Source organism: Ischnura elegans, chromosome 9, assembly GCF_921293095.1.
Source record: "Ischnura elegans chromosome 9, ioIscEleg1.1, whole genome shotgun sequence".
Lineage (NCBI taxonomy): Eukaryota > Metazoa > Arthropoda > Insecta > Odonata > Coenagrionidae > Ischnura > Ischnura elegans.
This window is the reverse complement of record NC_060254.1, coordinates 91389578-91413043: the sequence shown is the minus strand read 5'-3', so window position 1 is coordinate 91413043 and position 23466 is coordinate 91389578. Positions and strand designations below refer to the sequence as shown.

At 42.2% G+C, this 23466-nt stretch overlaps 2 protein-coding genes across 2 annotated transcripts in view; both read left to right on the top strand.

Annotated features, from left to right (window-relative positions):
* LOC124166088 (repulsive guidance molecule B-like) overlaps positions 1-7130 on the top strand; it is a 104312-nt gene extending 97182 nt beyond the window's left edge. Inside the window, exons 4-5 of the mRNA XM_046543711.1 lie at positions 1370-1866; positions 2948-7130. Of these exons, the coding sequence (XP_046399667.1) occupies positions 1370-1866; positions 2948-3817 (1367 nt within the window). The 3' untranslated portion in view covers positions 3818-7130. The remainder of the gene's footprint in view (positions 1-1369; positions 1867-2947) is intronic.
* Positions 7131-11604: 4474 nt separating this feature from the next.
* LOC124164996 lies at positions 11605-12423 on the top strand. The gene has a single exon (XM_046542235.1). It carries the CDS (start codon positions 11605-11607, stop codon positions 12421-12423), a length of 819 nt encoding a protein of 272 aa, XP_046398191.1.
* Positions 12424-23466: the final 11043 nt, after the last annotated feature.

The following is a 23466-nucleotide window of genomic DNA, read 5'->3' as shown; positions in this document are numbered from 1 at the left end:
TTTCAGAAATTTATCCATTTCAACATTAGCTGTAGATTAACAGAATGTAAGTGAGAATGTACGACTTCAGCATTCATTGAAAAAATTGGTATGAAGTCATTAAAACTTTGTACTCACCGGGAAATCGCAGAAGAAATTTTAAGAAACGTGCTTCACACAATGAAAAACTCAAGTAATTAGCAGGTGCTGCTTCCTTTCGATTCTTAGGCGAACTATTTCTTCCTTCGTATTGTAATATGATTGGTATCTTTTACCCGAAAAATTCAATCTAAGGTTTTGTAACTGACATTTCTCGAAAAAAGAAGGTCTAAAATCATTCAGAAAAACGTCCTCTGTTAGTGTACTTGCCAATTCACACAGGCACTGTAAGTAGCATGAACTACACATTCGTTAAAACTTAACTGAGGTAAATAAATTCCCATGTATTAAATCATTTTGAGAAGCAAATGGCAAATAAATTGCATCAATAACAACTATGTCTATTCATAAAAGCATGATACGTGCGTTTAAATAATTTCAATCATTAAGAATAACAATAGTAAAGGATCGATGTGGGTGATCTGCATAACACTGCTAGGTACACAATAGATGCTGAATTAATTCCCAGTTCTCAGCCTGTTTGCTATGAGAAGAGGCCAGTGAAACATAGAGCCAATTGTATTGGAGAAGAAGGATCCGTACTGCTAGTTTTCCTGAACATTTTACTGCTACGACAAATAAAACGATATTTTCTAATTCTTTATATAATAGCCAGTATAAAAATTACATCTCTCTCCATTACACTCTTTGAATAATGTCAGCATTGTTAAAGAGATGAAATTCAGGAAATTATTCCTCTTAAAGGAACATTGGTGAGCACTTAATGTGTTACTGATTATGAAAAATAAATACCTGAAGACATAGGCATTGTTGTGAGGGACCGGAGGGAACTGCCTCAATCTAAGCCTAGAAATTAACTTGTATCATTCGCACCCTGTTGGAGAGGGCCAGACTAAAGGCCCCTTCCCCTGTCCTCAATCTTGAGTGATTCAGTATAAATCTTGGATTAATTAATAAGACCCATTGCTGGGTTATCTGCCTATCACTTCCGGATCCAATCCTTCTGAACATTCATATACTCACCCTTTCCTATCTTTCTCCATCTCAAAATAATGAGTACTTCTATGGGTGAAAATAGTGAAGAGTAAATATAACTCAGACCAAAAAGTAGAAATTTTAAAGAAAGTAATCATGAATGCATTGTCCTTCTCAATGTATGTTCATTTGGGCTTGCCCCAATATTAGAATGGGCAATCGAAGTTGTAATTTAGTGCTTTTAAGTGGGGATTGTTGGCCTATTCTTATCATCCTTCTCTCTTCCTCATATTAGTGTGCCTAGCCTGCAAGGTGGACCACTGCACCCGGGAGTACCAGTTGCAGATGGGGGAGCAGGGCGTTTCGGACCCTGGGCCCACGCCTGCCTTCTGCCTCGTGCTGCGAAAGTATGGTGACTGCATCCGTGCAACGGCACGATCTTGCCGTGGCAACCTCAAGTACCACTCCACCTACTCCACAGTTAGCAACTGGATCTCGGAATACAACTGTTCGTCGCATGCATCCACGGCCGCTGGCATGAGGCCACCCGCAGCAACCGAGCGACACCTGCCCTGCACCTTCGTGTGGCCGGCGACCCATGGCTCCTCGACACCTGTGCGCAAGTATCGGTACTGCAGCCTCTCAGGGGACCCGCACCTCAAGAGCTTCCGGAATGAGTACATGACGTGTAGGATCAAGGGGGCGTGGCCCCTGGTGGACAACAAATACCTGGCGGTGCAAGTCACTAATGAGCCTGTGGCGGAGGGGTCGTCGGCCACCGCGACCACTAAGGTGAGTTGCTCCAATAGGGTTTGCATGTGTGTTGGACCCTTCCAATCCTAAATTTCATGCCTAAATCTTTAATCACATGTTCATTTTCTCATGTGCTAGTCCGGGGATCATTTGAGATATGCTATTAAATAATGTGTGCCACCATTTACCATATCAAATGGTCATATGATACATTTAATTAATTTATGCATTATTTCCACTCCTACAATTTCAAGAGCTCAATATTTTTATCAATAGACGGCAACCTAATCCATATTTGCTACCATGCTCTAATTAGCAGCAAGGTTTTGAAATACATGTTCAGGGATGGTAAAAAGAGATGAAATATGATGAGGAAAGGTACAGATATCCCTATCACTTTCACCGAAAATGATAGCTTCTGAGAGCAATTATTTGATCCTTTATTGCCACATCAGTGGAAGAAAAATTGGTAACTGTCTATAATTTTTATTACTTTCATATTGCAATGCCCATTTACCCTTTGTGCTGGATGTGATCTAGCAAGTAATTACTCCTTGAGTATTTATGTAAAGGGATCAGATACAAAACACTGGTTATTTTTTCAACGCTTATTTTTTTAATTTCTCAATTGATATACCTTATTGATGTATTGGAATGCTTATATGGGACTAGTTCATATACTGTCACCAAAATGCAGTTGATTACAAGCAGACTGGCAACAGATATATACTTGTAGAATAAATCTATATTTTTCTTTCACATTGAATTCAGTCATTCCATAGTGATTCTTAATTTTTCATTTCCCATAAAAAAAGCAATGGAACTTGCACATTAGAGATAGTAATTTCAATTATTGGTCAATTTAGTGGTCTACTTCTGATGCCTGTGATAAAAAATTTTTTTCTTTGTAACAAATGTTAGGGATTAAATCTGACAATCTTATTTTGGGGAAATCTATGAAGACTCTATATGCCTTTAAGGGAAGTTTGGTTTCCCTTGACCCTTGCTACAGGTTGACATTTATGCCTTAGTGTTCTGCAATGCTGTACATTTCTATGACTCACACATTTCATGAAACCCTCAGCACTTGACTAACAATTCTTTTCTCCTTCTCCCACAGGTGACTGTGATCATTAAGCGCAGAGAGAATACCGATTGCACGCAAGAGAAGACCTATGAAGCGACTGGTGAATCCCCATTGCCCACTGCCTTCATAGATGGCTCAAGACGGTCGGGTCCCAATGACTCTGTCTCCTTAGCAGTTGCTGACGGAGGATCCCGAGTCGAAATCCGTCTAAGGCATGCAGATGCTACCATAGTTATCCGCCGACTGGGCAAGTACCTGGCATTTGCAGCTCGCATGCCGGAAGACGTGGCAGAAGGTTCACCATCTAAACACAATGGCCTCCCGGAGAACCACCATCATCACCACCACCCAGCCCTCAACGAGGAGGAGGTGGGCCTCCAGCTCTGTTTGACGGGCTGTCCTCTGTCTGAGAGGCTAGAGACAGTCCCCGCCGGAACCACCCCTCTCCTTCCTCAGGAAGCTGCGGAAAAGCGATGCAGGCTGTGGAACCTCACCGACTACTACCTGGATTGGTGCGTGTTCGATTCCCTGACGGCCAGCAGTCACCGTGACGTTGACCTGGCAGCGGCGGCGGCGTATGCTGCCCTTGCTGACGTCAATCGGCTGGACCCAGAGGGTGCAGCTCTGACGCTTAAGAACCGGACGGCGGCCCGTCGTATGATTTCCGATGGAGAGCCCCCGGGGCAGTCGCTCAAATCTTCGGTGGATGTTGTGTTGCCCTCCAGGACCAGCCGGGGGTCAACCTCCTCGCTTCCGCCACCCCTGCACCACCTTCTGGGGTGCATCTTGGTGCTCTTCCTCCTCTCAAGGACTAACCGACAGCTTTTCTCGTGTGGTGTTTCCCTCTCCGCTTCGGAGGGAAGGACATCTGGACCGTCTCTGTCGGCCCCTGTCGTTTCGTAACTCAGTGAAATGAGTGGACGTGCAAAATTGTGAATTGTTGACTGTTCAGGGTGCCCTCTGATGCCAGCGTGAGGTCTTCAGTTTGTACCCGTGAACCGTCCCAACCCTCAAATGCAATGGGGCTTGGAAGCATTGCGGGGTTGAGGATGTCTTAACCCGTAAATATTGCATTGTGACATTCATGTGGGTCTCCCTCTTAGGGTCGAACAAACCCAGCAATGGGTACATGGAAATGTGCCTCTTTGTAATGACACCTCAATGCCTCTTGCAATGAACATGATGTGACCTTATGCATCATTTCAGATTCAGTCACTGCACTGTTTTCACTGTGTGACTAGAATCTCAGTCAGTAGTCTTTTGGTACAAATACGAGGTAGTGATGCAATTTTCAGGGATGAAGACACATTAGTGATGTTTTCCTTCAGCTGTAAATATTGACAATGTGCACAATCTGTGTTCAAAAACACGTTATGACAACATGGGACATGTGAGGATAGATTCATGCAATCTCGTCAAGTCAGCCTTTCGTGCTTATGCTAGCAAGCACGAAAAAAAATCTTCAAGAGACATTTTGGAAATTTTTACAAAGTTTGAAGGCATGGAGGCAACTGGCTGATTTATATTAGAGTTACAACTATTAGGGCAGAATAACTTGCTGATTAATATTTTCCTCTTTTGCTCCCTTCCTTTTTTTCCACAATTGCATATTACTACAGTAAAGTAAAATTCTGAGCATTAGCACATGAAATATCTAAAAAAACTCATGACTTGCTACTTTGAGATTGCATGCCATCGAGGTGAATTTTTTTTTGCCCTTATGTAGTGGTCTACTCCTGAACATCAACGATGGAAGCACTGAGTTAGATGAGCTAGCATGATACTTAGCTGGGGACATGATTAGTGAAAGCATAATAACCTAGCACGATTTAGATGAAAGAAGTATTCATATTTAAACGATGAATAATTGTGTTCTCATCATCGATGAGGCTCATATAATATATATATTAATTACATATTTAATGTACAAAGTTTAAAACATGACTGGCTTGTGATTGCTTACAGCCAGATATGTAGGGGGAGTGATTCCAGTGAGAAGTAAAAATTGTTTTGCCTCATGATACACTCAAATAGCCTTTGGGAAAATGCTAATTTGTAAATATGTATTATGGATGTGTGTAAATATTGACATTTGGTCTTGTAAATAAGGTTCTCATTCTGTGTGCCTCTAAGAGGAAAGCTAGTGGGCTTGGTCACGCATATGTGCCCAAAAGACCGAAGACCCCTGAATTGCCCTGTAGGGCACCTTCTGTTGTATAGCTGGATTCTTCAAAACTGCATTGCTTAATCTGAAAATCATCTTATCTCTAGGTTTCATTTTCTTGATAGCATTGTCACCAATGTTTTCTTGGTTTGATTTTCTATAGCCATGTGCTAGCCCCTTATTTTTTAAATGAGATTACGAAAACATATATAAAAGCCACATGCTATGGTAAACACATATAAATAGATAAACACCTATTTATCAAGTACCTGAGAAGGAATGAGTGGATTGAGTTGCTTCTAAAGTGATTGGTCCAGTTTTTTTCCTTCAGCAAATTTACAGTATTTCAGTGCACAAATTAATGGCTACCTTGTAATATTCGAAAATTGCCTATCATTTACTGATGCAGTCTTTCTTTGAATAATCATAAGCTCTGGTCTCATGAGATATTCATATCTTTTGCACAACATAAAGTGTAAAGAACATTTATCCCAAGGCCCTTAGGTCACTCAAATACCGTGATATAATTGTGCCATTTATCATTCATTCACAGTAGACAAGTACAAAATAACTGCACTTAGAAAAATCTAGCTTACTTATCCCCTTTTGGCAGTCATGACGTATATTAATTCCAAAAACTACTACCTGAGCTTGATTTTAGGAAAATCAAGTCCTTTATCAAAACAACTGTTTTGCAATGACACTTAGAATTAACAGGGATTTCTTGAACGAGTTTCAGATGGCTTTGTTGATGAGTATTAAAAAAATTGGTAAATGCTCCAGCAACCAATCTAACCCAAATTGGACGACCAGTGTACCATTCATGGCAGGTCTACAGTCAGGGGATCAAGTTATTTAGGCCAAATGCTTGCCATACATAATTTAGGTGCCTAACTTTTATGTGCTCATGAAAAATCCTGCACCCCTATCATTTACCCTCAAGTTATCAATCAAGTAGGCCGATAGGTCCTTGAACATCCTGAATATACTTCTTCTCTGTGAAGCAGTATGGGTCAAATTGTTTTTATTTTACTAAATTGCTACCTCCTTACAGTTAGATATTTCATTATTAAACTTTTTTAATTTTAAATTATATGCACTATTTATAGATGAAAGAATTATCTCTCAAATTTTATCTTAATTTTTTTTCTCCTAAATGTCAAATGCTCATTTTAAGTCATCAGTAAGTATGAGCTGAAATATATATTGAAAAAGTACCACAATTCATTTCTACTTAGGCTTTTTATCTTTCATTCCTTAGGCCTTTATCTTTCTGTAAAATTGTTCGAGACTCAATGGTACATAAAATTTAAACAGTTGAAGACCCACTGCATTATTTTTAGAATATCTGTCGTCTTTGTGAATGAGTCCAAGTTTGTGCGTGTCTAATTTGTTTGCAACACTTACAATTAATTAAAGTTTCCAGCCACACATTCTGTTGCTGAGCACAGAAAAATGTGAGTGGAGTGGCCAATACATTCCCTTTAGGTGTGAATGGAATTACCTCTCGACGAAGGGCCATAAGTCAAAATGAATTGAATCCCTTCCTAATTTTGCAAATTGCTCTTAATTTGAGCCGTAATATTAGGAATGGCCTAACTTTTCTTCACTGTTTGGATTATCACTAAATTATTTCCCTAGAAGAATCATACTCAACTCAAGCATTAATCTCAAAAGAAAACACTTTCATAATTTACTGTTTATGTGTGAATTCACTCATGATCAACCACTTGTAATCCCGATTTACTTTGCAACATCATGTTGGTCATTAGGGAGCAAGCAAGACAGTGAGACACCCACTCCTCCTTTCACATTGTGTGTACTATTCATATTGCTTCCCTTGTATATTAGAAAGAGGACTTGCAGCAAAGCCTCCCACATAGAATTGAGAAAGGTCATTAATCACGACAATAGTTTTCAATTGGCATACCTAAACTGAGCGCTGAATACAAATTGTGTGATTTTGTAATTAGTTGTATATTGTAAGTTATTATGGAGTCATGTTATATAGAAAGCCTTGCAGCTTATGAAAAATAAAAGTTATCATTAAAATATTCTTGTTCTTATTTTCTACTTCTGATTCCCAGTTAAAGTCTGGTTAGTGGTCCTGGCAACTGTTGGTTTTCCACCGGATATAACTGATGGTTTCATGTGAAAATTGTGAAGCTGATCGAGATGACTGGAATATTGATGCTGCTCGTTAATAAATTTTAAACACGAAGTCACAGGGTCCAATTCACTTTCATAATTTTCCACAGGATACAAAAATGGGTAAGTAAATGAGGTACAAGATATGGGAAGGGTGGTGAGAGACTTCTCATGTTATAAGAGCATGGGAAAATGCAAAGATTTATAACAGAATCTAAATTTACTGGTGATTCTAGCATTGAGTTTCCTAGACCTTTGGAAAGACATTTACTATTTATTTGTTTCAGTTATACCAGGTAAGGTGGCTTTACTCATGAATTCGGCAAATCACCCTGGTCAGTTCTCCATCACACTTCTCTTTCATTATACCTTCCATCTTAGTTTTCAGAATCCCATTCCAGCTTAGAATTCACTCTACCAGATACATACCTCTCTCTCCTCTCTCACTCATCCACCTTGTCTAGCACTTCTTAGTTCTGCATCCTATCAATCCATCTGCCTTCCCCATTCCACCGTCTCTAATGCCTCCAGTCTCCTCTCACCCTGCTTCCTTAGTGTCACATTTCCATCTAGTTAACACTTTGAGTGCCGGCTGCTAATTTTAAAGCCTCACTGAAAAATCCAGCCATTTTTACTAAAGTTGTACATTTTTGAAAACATTAGCATCAAAAATATATTTATATCAATGTGTATTTCAGTAAAAATGGACTTTTCTCTTCTTTATGAATGAGTTGAATAACATCTGTTGCTAATTTTTAAATATATATTTTAACAATGAAAACCTACTGTTTTTTAAAAATAAAAAATGTTGCAACACATGTTGTACCGCCATAACATGCATAATAATTTTTTTATTACGCTCAATATGAACTATTTAAAGCATAGAAATCATTATCATAAAAAGGATTGTTCCAAGAAAAGCATTATAAATCGTGGATGACAAAAAGGGTCACTGCACCCTCAACGAACGGTTCTTTCTGCAAAAGAATTTTCACATGAAGTGGCCTAAGATAAGGATGCCGGTAGCTACAGAGGACTTTTCGTCCTCAAGACATAAAGTGAGCTCTTTTTACACCGAGCAGTTGATTTTTGAAAAAACAGAACCACTAAGTAGTAAACTGGAAAAGTACCACGGGCGAAATATTACGGCTTCACGCATACAAAGCCAATTTAATAGAAAGACGTAATATTGCGTCCATGGCAATCTGCAGAAAGATAAACAGGACGTAATATTACGTCCATGGCACGCAAAGTGCTAAGTGTAGTGTTCCATATCATGCTCTTCACCATCCATTTCTTGTCTCTGTAACATAAAAATCCTCTCATCAGTTGTTTCCTATTCATAAATCCCTCCATTGCTAAAGCCATTCTGAGTAGGTTTCCATGGAGTACTAAAGAAGTAATCTGGGAGCCTCCCTTTCCTTGCAGCACTGCCTTCTTCAATTCACTGTAAGGCCTACTCCCTTTCAATCTATCGAAAATCCTATTCTCTTTCTTCCCCTCCCCCCTTCACCTAATGTTCTACCCTCAAATACCATTTTCAACATCCCCTCCTTGCTAAATACTCCCTCCATCCATTCCTTCATATACCTATAACTGTATACAATTTATTTTTAATTTGTAAAATCAAGTTTAACTTTGGACTTCGATTCTGAAATTTGTCCATCTTATTTGGGTGGGCTCTGGAGCTGCCACTGCTCACGGCTGTGTCCATTTCCCATTCAATGTGCTACCCAACCAGATTTTGCCTCATGGCAACTGGCTAATGAATGACAGATCACCTGCATGCCTCCTTGATTTAACCCTTAACCAGTGACGTGCAATTCTTGTCACACTACCAGTGATGTGTGGTCTGGGAGACTGCAATAAATCAAAAATTCATAAAATATTGCTACGCCATTTTTATTGTTTTGTTTAATTTTTCTTTGAATGCTTAACTATTTTAAAACTTATATTAAAATTTTTACACTCCCGATGCTAACCAATTTGTCATAAAAAATTGTAATTTGAAGCAGGATCAAAAAACTGATGCCAAAAACACTTGAGTTATAATTATTATATTATTTATGTATCAATATTTCGCCAGATTCAAAAAAGGCCTTAAATGTTAAAGTTGGAAGGCTAAGTAGTAAGTAGCCATGAAATTTATCCCACTTATTCCTTTTCTTGATGCATTCTTAGTAAGTGACATGCGGTCTCACAGACCGCTAATCGAGTTCAATTGCAAATTTACAGAAATTAATAAAAGGAACGTTAAATTTGAAGAGTGGGATGTCCTTGTTATGCAAAAATATGAAGCTAACGAGAATTATAGATATTTTGAAATCTTAATTTTGAAAATATTCATAATTTTAGAAACGCAGCGGTCTCTCAGACCGCACGTCACCGGTTAAGGGTTAAACATCAATCACAGGTCAACCTTGGCAGGTAGCTCCTCCTACTACTCTTTTACCATTTCTTCCAAATTTCGGCTAAATAGCAAGGGTAGTAGTGTACAGTCTTATCTCACTTCTTGGTCCATGTTTGCCCACCCTGATTGTATATCCTCTACCAGGGGCGGATCCAGGATTTCTTTCTGGGAGGGACACAAGCAAGGCCGTATCCAGGATTTTGTTCAGGGGGGGGGCACAAGGATACCTCGTAATACAAAACGAACGAAATGATAATGGGACCGTATTAAAAATGTAGCATATTTTTAAGGGTCTGGGGGGGGCACGTGCACTTGGATGCTGACGTGCACATACATATATGCAGTTTGTGTGAGCTTCAATAAAGCAGCATTTTGGCTAGCAAGGCTGGAAAATATAATGAGTGCAAATCAAATATATAAATAGACCATCTTACCACCCACTTTACAGAGAATAAATTCTGTACACAGAATGTATTCTCTGTAAAGTGGGTGGTAAGATGGGGGCAGTTACCAGGGAAGGTGAAAAGGGAATATAGAGGGTGGATACAGGACAGTCACCGATGCATTATGGTTATAAAATCCTGGAGGAGTGAGGTGGGTGAGGAATGAGCAATACGGAACAAACATTATCTGCATCCATAAACGTAGGGTGGGGATGGTTTTTTCATTCCTTCACTTAATTATAATGTCCCACTGAGGTTGCAGAGAGGGCATGTGCTAAGAGAACTTTTTTCTCAGTCAGGTTTAGTCACCGGGAAACCCATAGAGAACCGTAGAGAATGGCCACTGAAAAAGTTTGTGCCAATGTGTTTCCTGATGCGTCCACCAAAGTACATTTGGGATCAAGGGAAGTATATCTCCTGGCATCCAGAAAGCATGCAGACAGTGAATCTTTGTTGTATTAGAATATTCCTGTTCATTATAACCCCCTAAAAAACTTCCATCGGTATTTCCCAACCCTAACATACTGATGACCGTCCATCCTTCCCTGCTTTCTCCTTCACCCCTCTGCCCATCTTACCATCCCCTATCTCCTCTACATCCCTCCCCTCCGTCCTACTTCCCCATATAAACTATGGCATACATGAAAACGAGAGTGTGTAGAATGCTGGAAAAGGGTTACTGAGCAACGTACGTGAAGGCATATAAGCTGTAGCACATAACCCATTCCAAAAATATTGGTTTCTACATGGAACTACCACCTCATTATGTTATTCTCACTGCGTAAAAGTAACACGGCCATCGTATTGACGGCAGAAATTTACAAGTTTCCTTCAAGAACCTGAAGACATAAAATGCATAGGGAAGTTCCAATGGTTGAAAGTACTATTGACATATGGTATCTCTATGTTAATCGAGTCTGAATTTAAATTATTTCCACCTGTGATAATTTTTATGAAGAATGAATCATTACTATTTTAGATTACAAATTTTGTACTAATTGACACGTAAACTTTTAATTTATAACCATTAAGTATCATCATGAAAAACATAGATTTGTATAAATTGGTGTGGCGGAGCTATCAGTGCTGCAGCTCGCCACATTGGGCGCCACCGGCTGGACCCTGTAGAGTTGATGGAGTTCCAAACTTGGCCACCAGAGGTGCGAACGGGGACCGGACCGGAAACACACCGGAGTCAGCCGGGAGTCCGCCGTGAACCGCCATATTGTGCACTTGTCAACGCTTACGTACTCTACTTGTATCTGCGTCACACGCTTTAATAAACGTGGTCCTAATTACTTCGGTGCTAATTATTGAAGTGCGTATCATTACCCAAATACCCTTCATTGGTGACCCCGACGTGATCCGGCAACAGTTATCGCGAGAAGCTTTCGGACCACATGTGCTCGTGACGATTTCAAAATCTCTCACCATCCGCGTCGTGTTGTGTGCTCTGCCGTAATTTGACTGCTTTTGTGTGTTTATTTTGTTATTGGACAATTGTGAAATACTTATTTTCTCCACTATGCCCAACGCAATGGAGCGAATGTCAATACGCGCTCCTCCATTTTGGCCGGAAGAGCCATCGCTGTGGTTTTCACAGTTGGAAGGACAATTTTTTCTTTGCGGAATCACCGAGGACGAATCAAAATTTTGGGTTGTGGCTACCCAGTTGGAGGCCCGTTACGCGCAGGAGGTGAAGGACATAATTTCCAATCCTCCGAGTGAGAACAAATACAGCAAGTTAAAGGAGGAACTCATTCGCCGGCTGTCTGCTTCTCGGGAGCAGAAAATCCGGCAGCTTTTGCAATGCGAGGAGATGGGTGAAAGGAAGCCTTCACAATTTCTACGCCATCTAAAAAATTTGGCGGGCGATTCAGTGCCTGATGAGTTCATGCGGTCACTTTGGCTGACGCGGATTCCACAGCACTTCCGCGCCATCTTGGCCGCCAACGAGGGCGCTGACCTCGACACAATGGCATCCTTGGCAGACAAAATCCATGAAGCCTTCGCCCGACAGCAAGACACCACTCCTTTTCCCCCGCAGGTGAGCGTGGTATCCCCTGAACCTTGCTCTTGCTCTGGCGGCGCCTCTGGGACGATTGCCTCTCTCCTGAGTCGGATGGACGACCTCTCTCGGCAAGTTGCGGCTCTATCGGTGTCACGGCCGTCGCGAGGAGACCACTCGAATACCCACACCCGGCAGCGTAGCCGCTCCCGCGGCCACTCCCTCAGCCGTCGAGATCCGAATATGTGTTGGTACCACTGGAACTTTGGTGACCGGGCGCGAAAATGTATCCAACCATGCTCATACTCGCCGGGAAACGAGGAAGGCAGTCGGTAGACGCGGCCGCCGACTACAGCCCCTTGCCGAGCCGCTTATTCGTGATGGACGCAGTTACGCAGGTAACATTCCTTGTTGATACTGGTGCTGACCTTTCTGTGTACCCCCGCTCACTCGTAAAGGGCCGACGCCCAAAGACAAATTACACCCTATATGCCGCTAACAACTCAGTTATCCACACATACGGGTGGCAAGTGTTAAATTTAAACCTTGGTCTACGCCGCCAGTTTTCTTGGAGGTTCGTGGTAGCAGACATTCCTAAACCCATTATCGGCGCAGATTTTTTAAGACATTTCGGGCTGCTCGTTGACATTAAAAACTCTCGCCTAATTGACAGCGCTACGTCGCTATCTGTCGTCGGTAGTGTTTCGCGTTACCCGATGGGCCAAATTAAGGCAGTGGTGGGCACTACGCGTTTTCACACACTCCTTTCCCGCTACCCCGACATCACCCGCCCCGCTGGGACCCCTCAGCAGACTATGCACTCTACAGTGCATTACATCCGCACAACGCCGGGCCAGCCCGTTTCCTGCAAACCCCGCAGGTTGGCTCCGGACAAACTCGCAGCAGCTAAGCGCGAATTTGAGCTGATGATGCACATGGGTACCGCTAGACGCTCGGATAGCTGTTGGTCGTCGCCCCTACACCTTGTCCCGAAGAAAGGAGACGAGTGGAGGCCGTGTGGTGATTACCGCGCCCTAAACGACCGCACCATTCCCGATAAATACCCAGTGCCCCATATAGAGGATTTCGCAGCCTGTCTCAGTGGTAATACCGTATTCTCTACTATTGATTTAGTGCGCGCTTATAATCAGATCCCTGTCCACCCGGACGACATTCCAAAGACGGCTATCACGACCCCGTTCGGCTTATTCGAGTTCCCGTTCATGTCCTTCGGCCTTCGCAATGCCGCGCAAACATTCCAGAGGTTCATCGATGAGGCGTTGCGCGGACTCTCATTTTGTTACGCATACTTGGACGACATTCTCGTCGCCTCCCGCAGTGAAGAGGAGCATGAGGAACATTTAAATAAACTCTTTGCCAGACTCAGTGAATACGGGGTGCTTATCAACCCTGCAAAGTGCGTTTTTGGTGTTCCGGAGGTGACTTTTCTGGGTTACACAGTGAACGCCGACGGCACCAAGCCGTTAAGTGAGAAAGTGAGTGCCATCAAAGATTTCCCCCAGCCTGTCACCGTAAAGCAGTTGCGACAATTTTTGGGGATGATAAACTTTTATCGGCGTTTCCTTCCCAACGCTGCGGCCCTCCAAGCTCCCCTTTGTGAAGTGCTACGTGGTGGCACGAAGAAAAATGACAAAGTGGTTTGGACGCCAGAACTGCGCCGGTCTTTTCAGGAGTGTAAGGATGCACTTTCGACTTTCACCCTCCTCGTGCACCCTGACCCATCCTTGCCATTAGGACTTTTCACGGACGCCTCAGATTTCACAATGGGTGCCGTGCTACAGCAAAGAACGGCGTCAGGATGGCAACCATTGGCCTTCTTTTCAAAAAAACTTGGTGCGACTGAAATGAATTACAGCCCGTACGATAGAGAACTTTTGGCCATTTATCGTGCAGTGCGACACTTTCGCCATATGATTGAAGGTCGCCACTTTACAATATTCACAGATCATAAACCCATCACTTTCGCTTTCCTTCAAAAACCAGATAAATGCTCTCCACGACAATTTCGGTATTTGGACTTAATCGGGCAGTTCACCACCGACATTAAACACGTCGCAGGTGCCGATAACGTCGTCGCCGATGCCTTATCCCGCGTCGAAGAGATCACTCCAGCCATTTCTTACGAAGCGCTGGCGCAGGCTCAAGAAAATGACAAGGAACTGGCATCCCTCCTTCGTTTAGGATCTTCTCTTGCCTTGAAGAAAGTTAAGATCCCAGGTACGCAGTTAGATTTGACGTGTGATACTTCTTTGGCAACGGCGCGACCATTTGTAACTGCTACTTTCCGCCGACAGGTGTTCGACTCCATCCACAGCCTCGCTCACCCTGGGGCAAACGCCACTGTAAAGTTAATGACCTCCCGTTTTGTATGGCCTTCCATTAAAAAGGATTGCCGACAGTGGGCCCGTTCTTGCATCCCTTGCCAACGGTCCAAGGTCTCACGCCACGTCAACTCACCTGTGGGCGACTTTCAGATCCCCAACCTGAGGTTCGAGCACATCCATATTGATCTGGTCGGTCCTCTTCCTATGTCCCGCGGTTACCGTTACTGTCTTACGTGCGTCGATCGCTTCACGCGTTGGCCAGAGGCCATACCCTTGGACAACATCTCGGCAGAGACTGTTTCACGGGCATTGTTTCAAGAATGGATCGCACGATTCGGCACACCGCAACGCATTACTACGGACCAGGGCCGACAGTTCGAGAGCGATCTGTTTCAGCAGCTCAATAAAATTTGTGGAATTTCTCACCTCCGTACGTCTGCGTACCACCCGGCCGCTAACGGAATGGTTGAACGGCTGCATAGGCAACTGAAGTCGGCCATCCGCTGCCATGAAGCGGAGCAGTGGGCCGATATGCTTCCTGCCATTCTCCTCGGGTTCCGTGCAGCATGGAAGGAGGACCTCCAAGCAACCTCTGCAGACCTCGTCTACGGTGCACCACTCCGTTTACCTGGCGAGTTTCTCACTCCCTATAGCGTCCCAGCACCCAGCGGCACGGCCTTTGTCTCTCAGCTGCGAGAGCATTTCCGGAAGCTGACCCCTAAAGCAGCAGCTCGCCATGGCAGCCGAGATGTTTTCATCTTTAAAGACTTGCCGTCATCCTCTCATGTTTTTGTGCGCAATGACGCCTCACATGGGTCCCTTCAAGCACCATACGATGGACCATTCCGAGTCCTGCAGAGAAATGGTAAGACCTACAAAGTCCAACTACCTAGCAGGGATTCCAACATCTCCATCGACCGCCTCAAGCCAGCGTACGTCACAACAGATGTACCTTTGGCCCATAATCCCTCCACTCTGCTGGTACGACCGCCGTCTCCACCACCTCCAGCTACCGAGCCCCTAGCTACTGAGCACCCAGCTGTCTTCATAGAGGTGCCACCTTCTACCACGCCCGGTGTAACTGATGATTTTCGCACACCAGTGGCAGCAAACAATGAGCAGCCGCTTGCCCGACCTAGGAGACACGTTCGTTTCCCTGCATATCTGCAAGATTATCAGCTTGACAACTAATATCATTGTATTTTTCTTTTTTTCCCCATCTCAACGTTAGGGTAAACCACTGCCAGGGGAGTGATGTGGCGGAGCTATCAGTGCTGCAGCTCGCCACATTGGGCGCCACCGGCTGGACCCTGTAGAGTTGATGGAGTTCCAAACTTGGCCACCAGAGGTGCGAACGGGGACCGGACCGGAAACACACCGGAGTCAGCCGGGAGTCCGCCGTGAACCGCCATATTGTGCACTTGTCAACGCTTACGTACTCTACTTGTATCTGCGTCACACGCTTTAATAAACGTGGTCCTAATTACTTCGGTGCTAATTATTGAAGTGCGTATCATTACCCAAATACCCTTCAATTGGCATTAACTCAATATTTCTGCTAGCAGGTTACCCCACCTGAGCAAAAATAAAAAATGAACAAGGAGCGTCCAATGGGCCCACCCAGCTCGGTTAAGTTAGGGATGCCTGGATAAGGGTTAATTGGCATGACCTGGGCTTTGTAACTCATATTGCACTATTGTAAGATAATGTGAAACTATTGAGAAATGAAATTGAAAATTGGTATTAATGACTGCTAAGTAAAAGTTAACATTATACCCAAAAGATTTCATCAGACTCAGGGCTTCCATTGGCTCAAGTAGGATCAGATGGTGGATCTTATGTTAGCCACTTCTTCCCCCAGAGCTAAATTTTAATAATATCATTTCGTAGTTCACGGGTGGCTTAGGGATTCCAGTGGATTTCCATTCTAACTCCAGCAAGTTTTCCAGTATCATTTACCTGAGTAACAATGTCTGGTTTAAACTAGCAAATCCTTGGTGGGAAATGGTGGATACCATCAGTGGCGCAGCGAAGGGGGGGTTTTGGGGGATTAACCCCCCCCCCCCCCAGAGCTCTTAGAAATTTTTAAGTTTAATCCATTTTATTAAATTGTATTGATATTATTAATAGAATGGTGTAAGAATTAATAAAATATCCCTCAGAAAGCCGTATAACTAGAGGCAAAGATTATCGGTGAATAAAAACTGTGAATTTTGTCATAAAAATCTGTCAATTTCGGTTTAACATTTCGTCATAAAATTTCAATTTCATCACAAAAAATACAGTTTCGTCATAAAAATTCACTCGTCATAAATATTCCTTTTTTATCCCCAGAACAATAATTTTAACAATAAAATTGCTTAGTACCATATTAAATATGTATATATTTAATGGTAGAAACCTTGATAAAGAAGGGTCAAAGCAAATGCTAAAGGAATAAGTTAAGCACTTGTTAGATACACATACCATAAACACTCTTTGCTATGTATGTACATATTTCAACCTCATAACACTAGAGAAATGTGGGAGTTGTACAGAAGGGGAATATTTCTGATTGGTCTAAATTTCACTGTCTCATTGGCCTGCATGATGTAAAAAATGTACAGTTTTCACTTAACACATTGATAACAAAAGTCATTAAGGTCTTACACAAAAATATAATATCAACACTCGCAAATATGTATTTATCTACTAATAGGTTGCTTCTATCTATAAAAGTTTTTTTCTGGAATATGCCATCTGAAATTATTCACACTCTGGAATTTAAAATTGGCTGAATCCTTCTTATACTGGAATTGAGATCCATTGGTCATTATTGACTTAAATTCTGCATTTTTTGCAAGTTCAGTGGTACTTTTATTTATATTTCCATACATGGCCAAACCTCTTTCTGCATCTAATTTTGCCACAGGTTTCCACAGGGTTTTCACACTATTTTCTACATCATCATCATCATCACTGATCAGCAATCCTAGGATTGGTTTGACGCAGCTCTCCACTCAGTTCTTGTATCAGCTAATCTTTTCACACCTACGTATTTCTTCTCTTTCACATCCTTCTTTACTTGTTCCATATATTTTGTTCAAGGCCTTCCTTTTCTGTTTTTGCCTTCCACTCGACGACTGTCTTCATTAGGCCATCATGTCTCAAGATGTGGCCTATAAGGTTGTTCCGTCTTCTTGTTAAGGTTTTCATGAGGCTTCTCTTCTCTCCTACTCTTCTTAGGACTTCCTTGTTACTAACTTGGTCGATCTATTTGATCTTCATCATTCTTCTGTAGCACCACATTTCGAAGACCTCTATCCTTGCTTTCTCCGCTGCAGTCATTGTCCATGCCTCACTTCCGAGTAGGACCATACTCCAAACGTAGGTTCTTATAAATTGTTTCTTTAATCCCATATTTAAGTTTCCCGCTGCAAGCAGGTCACTCTTTTCGTGGAACGCTCTCTTCGCCTGAGCTATTCTGCTGATAATTTCTTTCTTACTTCTCCCGTCACTAGTTATCTTGCTTCCCAAATAACCGAATTCATCCACCTCTATCAGTTTTAGCTTCCCTATTTTAACGTTAGTCTTGGCTTCTTTTCTTCTGCTGCATACAAATATCTTGGTTTTCTTCGTGCTTATTTTCAGTTGATATTCACCCATTACCCTACCCATATTAACCAGAATATTTTTCAAATCCTTCTCTGTTTCTGCTATAACGGCTATGTCATTGGCAAATCTTAGCATGCTAATTTTTTATCCATGGATATTCACTCCCAAAGCCTTTTCTTTGATTTCATTAATGGCTTTCTCAATGTAAACGTTGAAAATTATGGGTGATAATGTACAGCCTAGTCGCACTCCTTTCCTAATTCTTGCTTCTTCACAGGTGGGCCCTGATTTTATCACCGCTACTTGGTTTTTGTATAAACTGTGAATGATTCTTCTGTCATTGTAAAGAACCCCAATTTCCTTTAGGATTCTAAGCATTGTGCTCCAATCCACGTTGTCAAATGCCTTCTCTAAGTCCACAAATGCAATGAACATTGGCTTGTTCTTTTCCATCCTCTTTTCTATGAGCAGACTGAGGGCCAATATTGCTTCCCTTGTGCCTTTGTTTTTTCTGAATCCAAATTGGTCCTCATCCAAGAACTCTTCTGCTCTTCGTTCTATTCTTCTATAGATGATCCTTGTCAGTATCTTCGACGCATGTGTAGTTAGGCTTATGGTCCTAAAATCTTCACAGTTCTCTGCTCTTTTCTTCTTAGGAATAGGGATTATAATGTTCCTCTCGAAGTCCTTTGGTATCACACCTGTAGAATACATTTCACTAATGATTTTGTATAGCTGGTTCAACGTCTTCTCTCCTGCATTTTTAATTAGCTCTGCGGGAATATCATCCATGCCAAATGCTTTAATTCCTTCCGTCTCTTCCCTTTGTCTTCGTTTTCAATCATTAGTTCTCCGTTTTTGTCCCTAAGGGTATTAAATCTTACGCCCCTTTCCTTAAAGTGGTTCCTCACTATCCTATAGGCAGCCTCCACTTTTCCATGTTTAAGATTGTTTTGTACGTCTTCACAAATATTTTTCATCCACATTTCTCTAGCCTTCCACGCTTTATGACATATTTCGTTCCTTATACTCTTGTAACAATTCTGTCCTTCCTCTGTTTGCTAAAAAATGGGGAAAATCATTTTAAAGGGCAAGAATAAGTGGAAGTACTGAAAATTCTTTTCCTTCTTCCTGAACTGATCTAACAAAATCCTTCAACACAGAATAGCCAAGAAGTTCTTGAATTCCCATAGCTGTAATAATGTTCCTCCCTGGGTCACTGTATACAAGGAATGACAACTTCATATTAGTCTTTACGCCTATTTGCTTCAGGACCTCACACATGGAAAGTTGCACAGATTTTTTGAGACTATTAAGAGAAGATTCATTTTCTTTTCCAAACTGTGCATTGCTGACTAGGGTAAAGGAATTCAATAAATTAAGGTTGAGTCGGTTCTTAAATTTTTTCGGTTCTCGGTAGATACCGGTCTGGTTTTCCCCCACCGGTTCTCAATACTCAGTTCCAAGGATGAACTCTAATTATCTGAATTAATGGCAAATTTAAATGAACAACCACAAGAAGTGAATGAAAATAATTTCACGAAAAATGTTAATCAGCAGGAAAGCTCTGTAAAAAAATGTCTCCATAATTTTATTTGCCAAGTAAAAAAGTTAAATAACACGTTGTTAAGAATGCATGATCGACCAATATGTCTCATTACATCAGGCAGCCACTGGTTCTTTCACCAGGTTTTTTGTTGTAACTTGTAAGTCAGATCAAAATACATCCTGTGATGTAGCTAGCTTAAATTGTTGCTTTAATTGACAAATCATTTGCATGCTTCACTGTCACAGTTCTTATAACCTCAACAAAAAAAACTGCTCAACACGCCGGTACAGCGACACTGGATAAACTGAGCGGCCATGAATTAACGCAAATTGTAATGCGGTGTTGCATTCTGCAGGATAACCACCCTTTTCCACGCCTTGCATAGGTTTATCAAATTACGAATAGGCTCTCGAAACGTATTTTGCTCGTATGTCGAAGAATTACTGAATATATAAATGAATCAATCTTAAGACCACTCTCAGACGAAACGATTTTCAGCGGGTGTCGTCCACGGCACGGCACACGGCGTTGCAGAGAGTCGTCTCGTCAGAAAACCGCCTGAATTTCACGTGAACGGCGGCCGGTGAAAGGTCGTTTCGTCTGAAAGCGGCCTCAATGTAGCGTAGTCTATATTGCGTTCAACGGACCGCACCCCCCGTAGACGGCGCATCGCCGCGCCGGATTGAAATGGGCGTTATGCTGTCAACGGCGCGATTCGACTTGTTTGCAGACATCCATAGAGACCTATAATCAATCGAGACAACGTCACCGTTGGTCACCGTGCTGTGGATGGTGGCAGATGAAAAGTCAGCTTGTTTGAAAGCGGCCTACGTGGCCGCGGCCATGGAAGAAGGAGGAGATAATATCCTCCTCCTTCTTGCATGGCCGCGGCTACAGAATGTTACTATGTTGGCGAGAGCGACAAACTGACGAACCTTTGAATGCGCGGTTAGCAAGTAACTCTCAAAAGAATAAAACATGGACGCCATGCAATCGGAAGGTAATATATGCGTTTTATTTACTTTTTTTTCACTTTTTGGCCATGAATACGCTGCAGACCATTTCGGCTTTGGGCGCCAAATTTAAATCCTCGCCACAGTTCCGAGCCGGTTGCAAAGCATCGACTTTATGCGATCGGTTCTTGATACCGGTTTTTAAATACACCTTGAAGTGACGGGGTATTTTATATCGGTAATGGTAGAAAATATCGCGCCGAATTCGCAGAAAAAGTGCTTAAACGTAAAATTTCGCGGAACCAAGTGAATTCCGCGCAGCCTTGGAAATTTCGCGTTATAATTCGCATTCCGCGGTTCGCGAAAATTCGGTGCCCCTACTTATAACTCACCATTTTGAACCATTTATCTTAAAATTCCGCAACTTATTAATCTCGCACCTACCGCTTATCCTGGTGGGTATTCCATACCCCCACACACCCCTGTATTAATTGCACCTAAACCCCCCCCCCCCCAGCCTTAATTCCTAGCTGCGCACCTGGCGAGTATGACCCACAATGTGGTAATGAGAGAGTAGGTGATCTCGATGATTCATCGTCCAGCATATCCGTATTCGACTGCTCGTCTCCGATTGCTCTGACAGAGTTCGGGCTATTTCTCCATTTCATTTGTTGGTCAATAACATGAGACAATCGGCGGTGGACATCTCGCACCTAATGATCCCTTCTCAAAGCACTCAAGTACGTGGATCGGACAGCCTTTGAATATTTTCTGCCACTGCCAAGATTTGAACCCGGATTGATAGAGTTGAGTCCGTGATTTTGTGTTAAACGTCGAATGTGGGTCCCTCTAAACATCCTTGACTTTGTCTTCATCACCGAGCAACATATCCAAAAGATTAATTCTCTTGAAAGGTTTAAACGGCATTGTCGAGCCCATGATCCTACTTTTTGTACCAGACTCGCAACGCACATTAAATCATTATACCTTGTTCGTCTTCTTGCAGGTCACTCATTATGCCTATCTCGAGGAAAATTGTGGTTCGCGGATGATTAGGCAAGTGGTGGATACAGATGGAGGGCGTAGGGGGCCTCCCCCCCCCCTTTGCGGACCCGCCAGTATTGCCAAAAATTGCAGAACCACAATTATAACTTTTATATGCATATATCATGAAATGGCATTGTCTTGTATAATAGTGTAATAAATTTAACTAAAATTTTCTTAAACTCTGCACGTGACTTGATTATTTTTTATTAGGATAAAAGTAGATAAAGGTAACTCAAAATATCTATTGCGCCCCCTCCCCCTCGAGTTTTTTCTGTATCCGCTACTGGATCAGGCGTTAATTAGCCAGTCAGCGAGGGGTCTGCAGGATCTAGTGGATGCGTTAGACAAACGTTTCGATGAATACGGCGTGAGGATTAATCACTAGAAGACAAAATTATGGACGTTCTATAAAGCATTACGTTTTGCGCGTCTAGTCGTTTCATTACTGAGCTGACAGCAATGTGCTCAAGAACCTTGCGTTTGATAGACGTCAAGGATATTTGTCTGTAATTAGATGACTGCTCCTTGTCGCCACTTTTGAATATGGGCATTACATTGACAATTACCTAGTCACTAGGCACTTCGCGTTGCTTGATGGATTTCCTGAATATTAGCTGCAATGGGGCGTCAGATTTGTGGTGGTGTGGGTGTCATGTCCTGGGTCCGGGGAGCATGGAATACCATGGAATACTCCCTCTACGATGAATACAACCCAAACTTCTCTCGCTTTTGCGACTTGTAACCATTCATTTGCATTAACACCCCATTCACTCCTTTTCAAGAATATAAAAGCTATTGGGCTAATATAAATTGAAAAATTTTCATAAGAGTAGGGGTCGGGGAATCATGACCCCTGTGACCCCCTCTAAATCCTTACCTGAGGATGAGACAGTTTACTAATACTCGGGAGAAGGGATTTCTTCTGGATCAGGTGATCCTCATTATGTACAGTCGGATTCAAAGTATTGCAGCTAATGGAGCGGCGTCACTTTTGCCGCAGTTTTGAAATCGAATTTCGGTATTTTCTATTGCACCAGTGGGAGGGAAATTTGAAAAACATTCCCACCTCCCGCAATATTTTTACAACAACATCATTAAAGGGAAATGCATGCGGGATATGTGCAACGTTTAATACCACATAAATTGTGCAGCTCATGCTACATAATAAATCTACGTCCAGAGCGACACTTTACTTCTTTAAGTTGGCCGATCCGTCGAAGTATGTTGTCTTACAATTAACGCTGAAGCTTTAAGATCAGCGATAGCGAAAAAACATACACATGAAATATCCGCCGCAATATCACAGCAAATAATGCCACTGAGTGTTAAAATTCAGTTTGATTTAGTGACACCAGAAGACTGGTTCATTCCCTTTCCTGACAAAGCTCGTAATGAATCCCCATCGGAGATCGGAGTCAACGAGTGTGATGGACTTGTGGTTAAGGAGAAGACTTACTATGGTAGTAATCCGAAGTAGGTGCTTCGAACCTCTCTGCGATAATTTTTTTGTTACATGTTATGGCAGTAACAATTTTTTAAATCCACTTTAACGCATATTAACTTAATTAAACTCTTCTGTCATTGTAAAATTTTTAATGAAGAAAATTATCTTTTTGCTTTCCGCAGATATCATTTCCTATCTTTGGATTCATATTTGGACTCACCGTTTACCTCTTACCAATACGTAGCTCCGTAGGCATTTATAATCGTAGCCGAGTGGGTCCATACGGTGCGCTGTAATTTCATGAGAATCCTGCGAGGGATCAAGTCCGAAGAAATCAATCTTTTTTTAATTTTTTAAACATAATATATGAAATGAATGTTATTTATTTTATCAACATAATAATGGTGGCGACTAAGAAAAATTAAATACTGAATATTTTTAATGAGT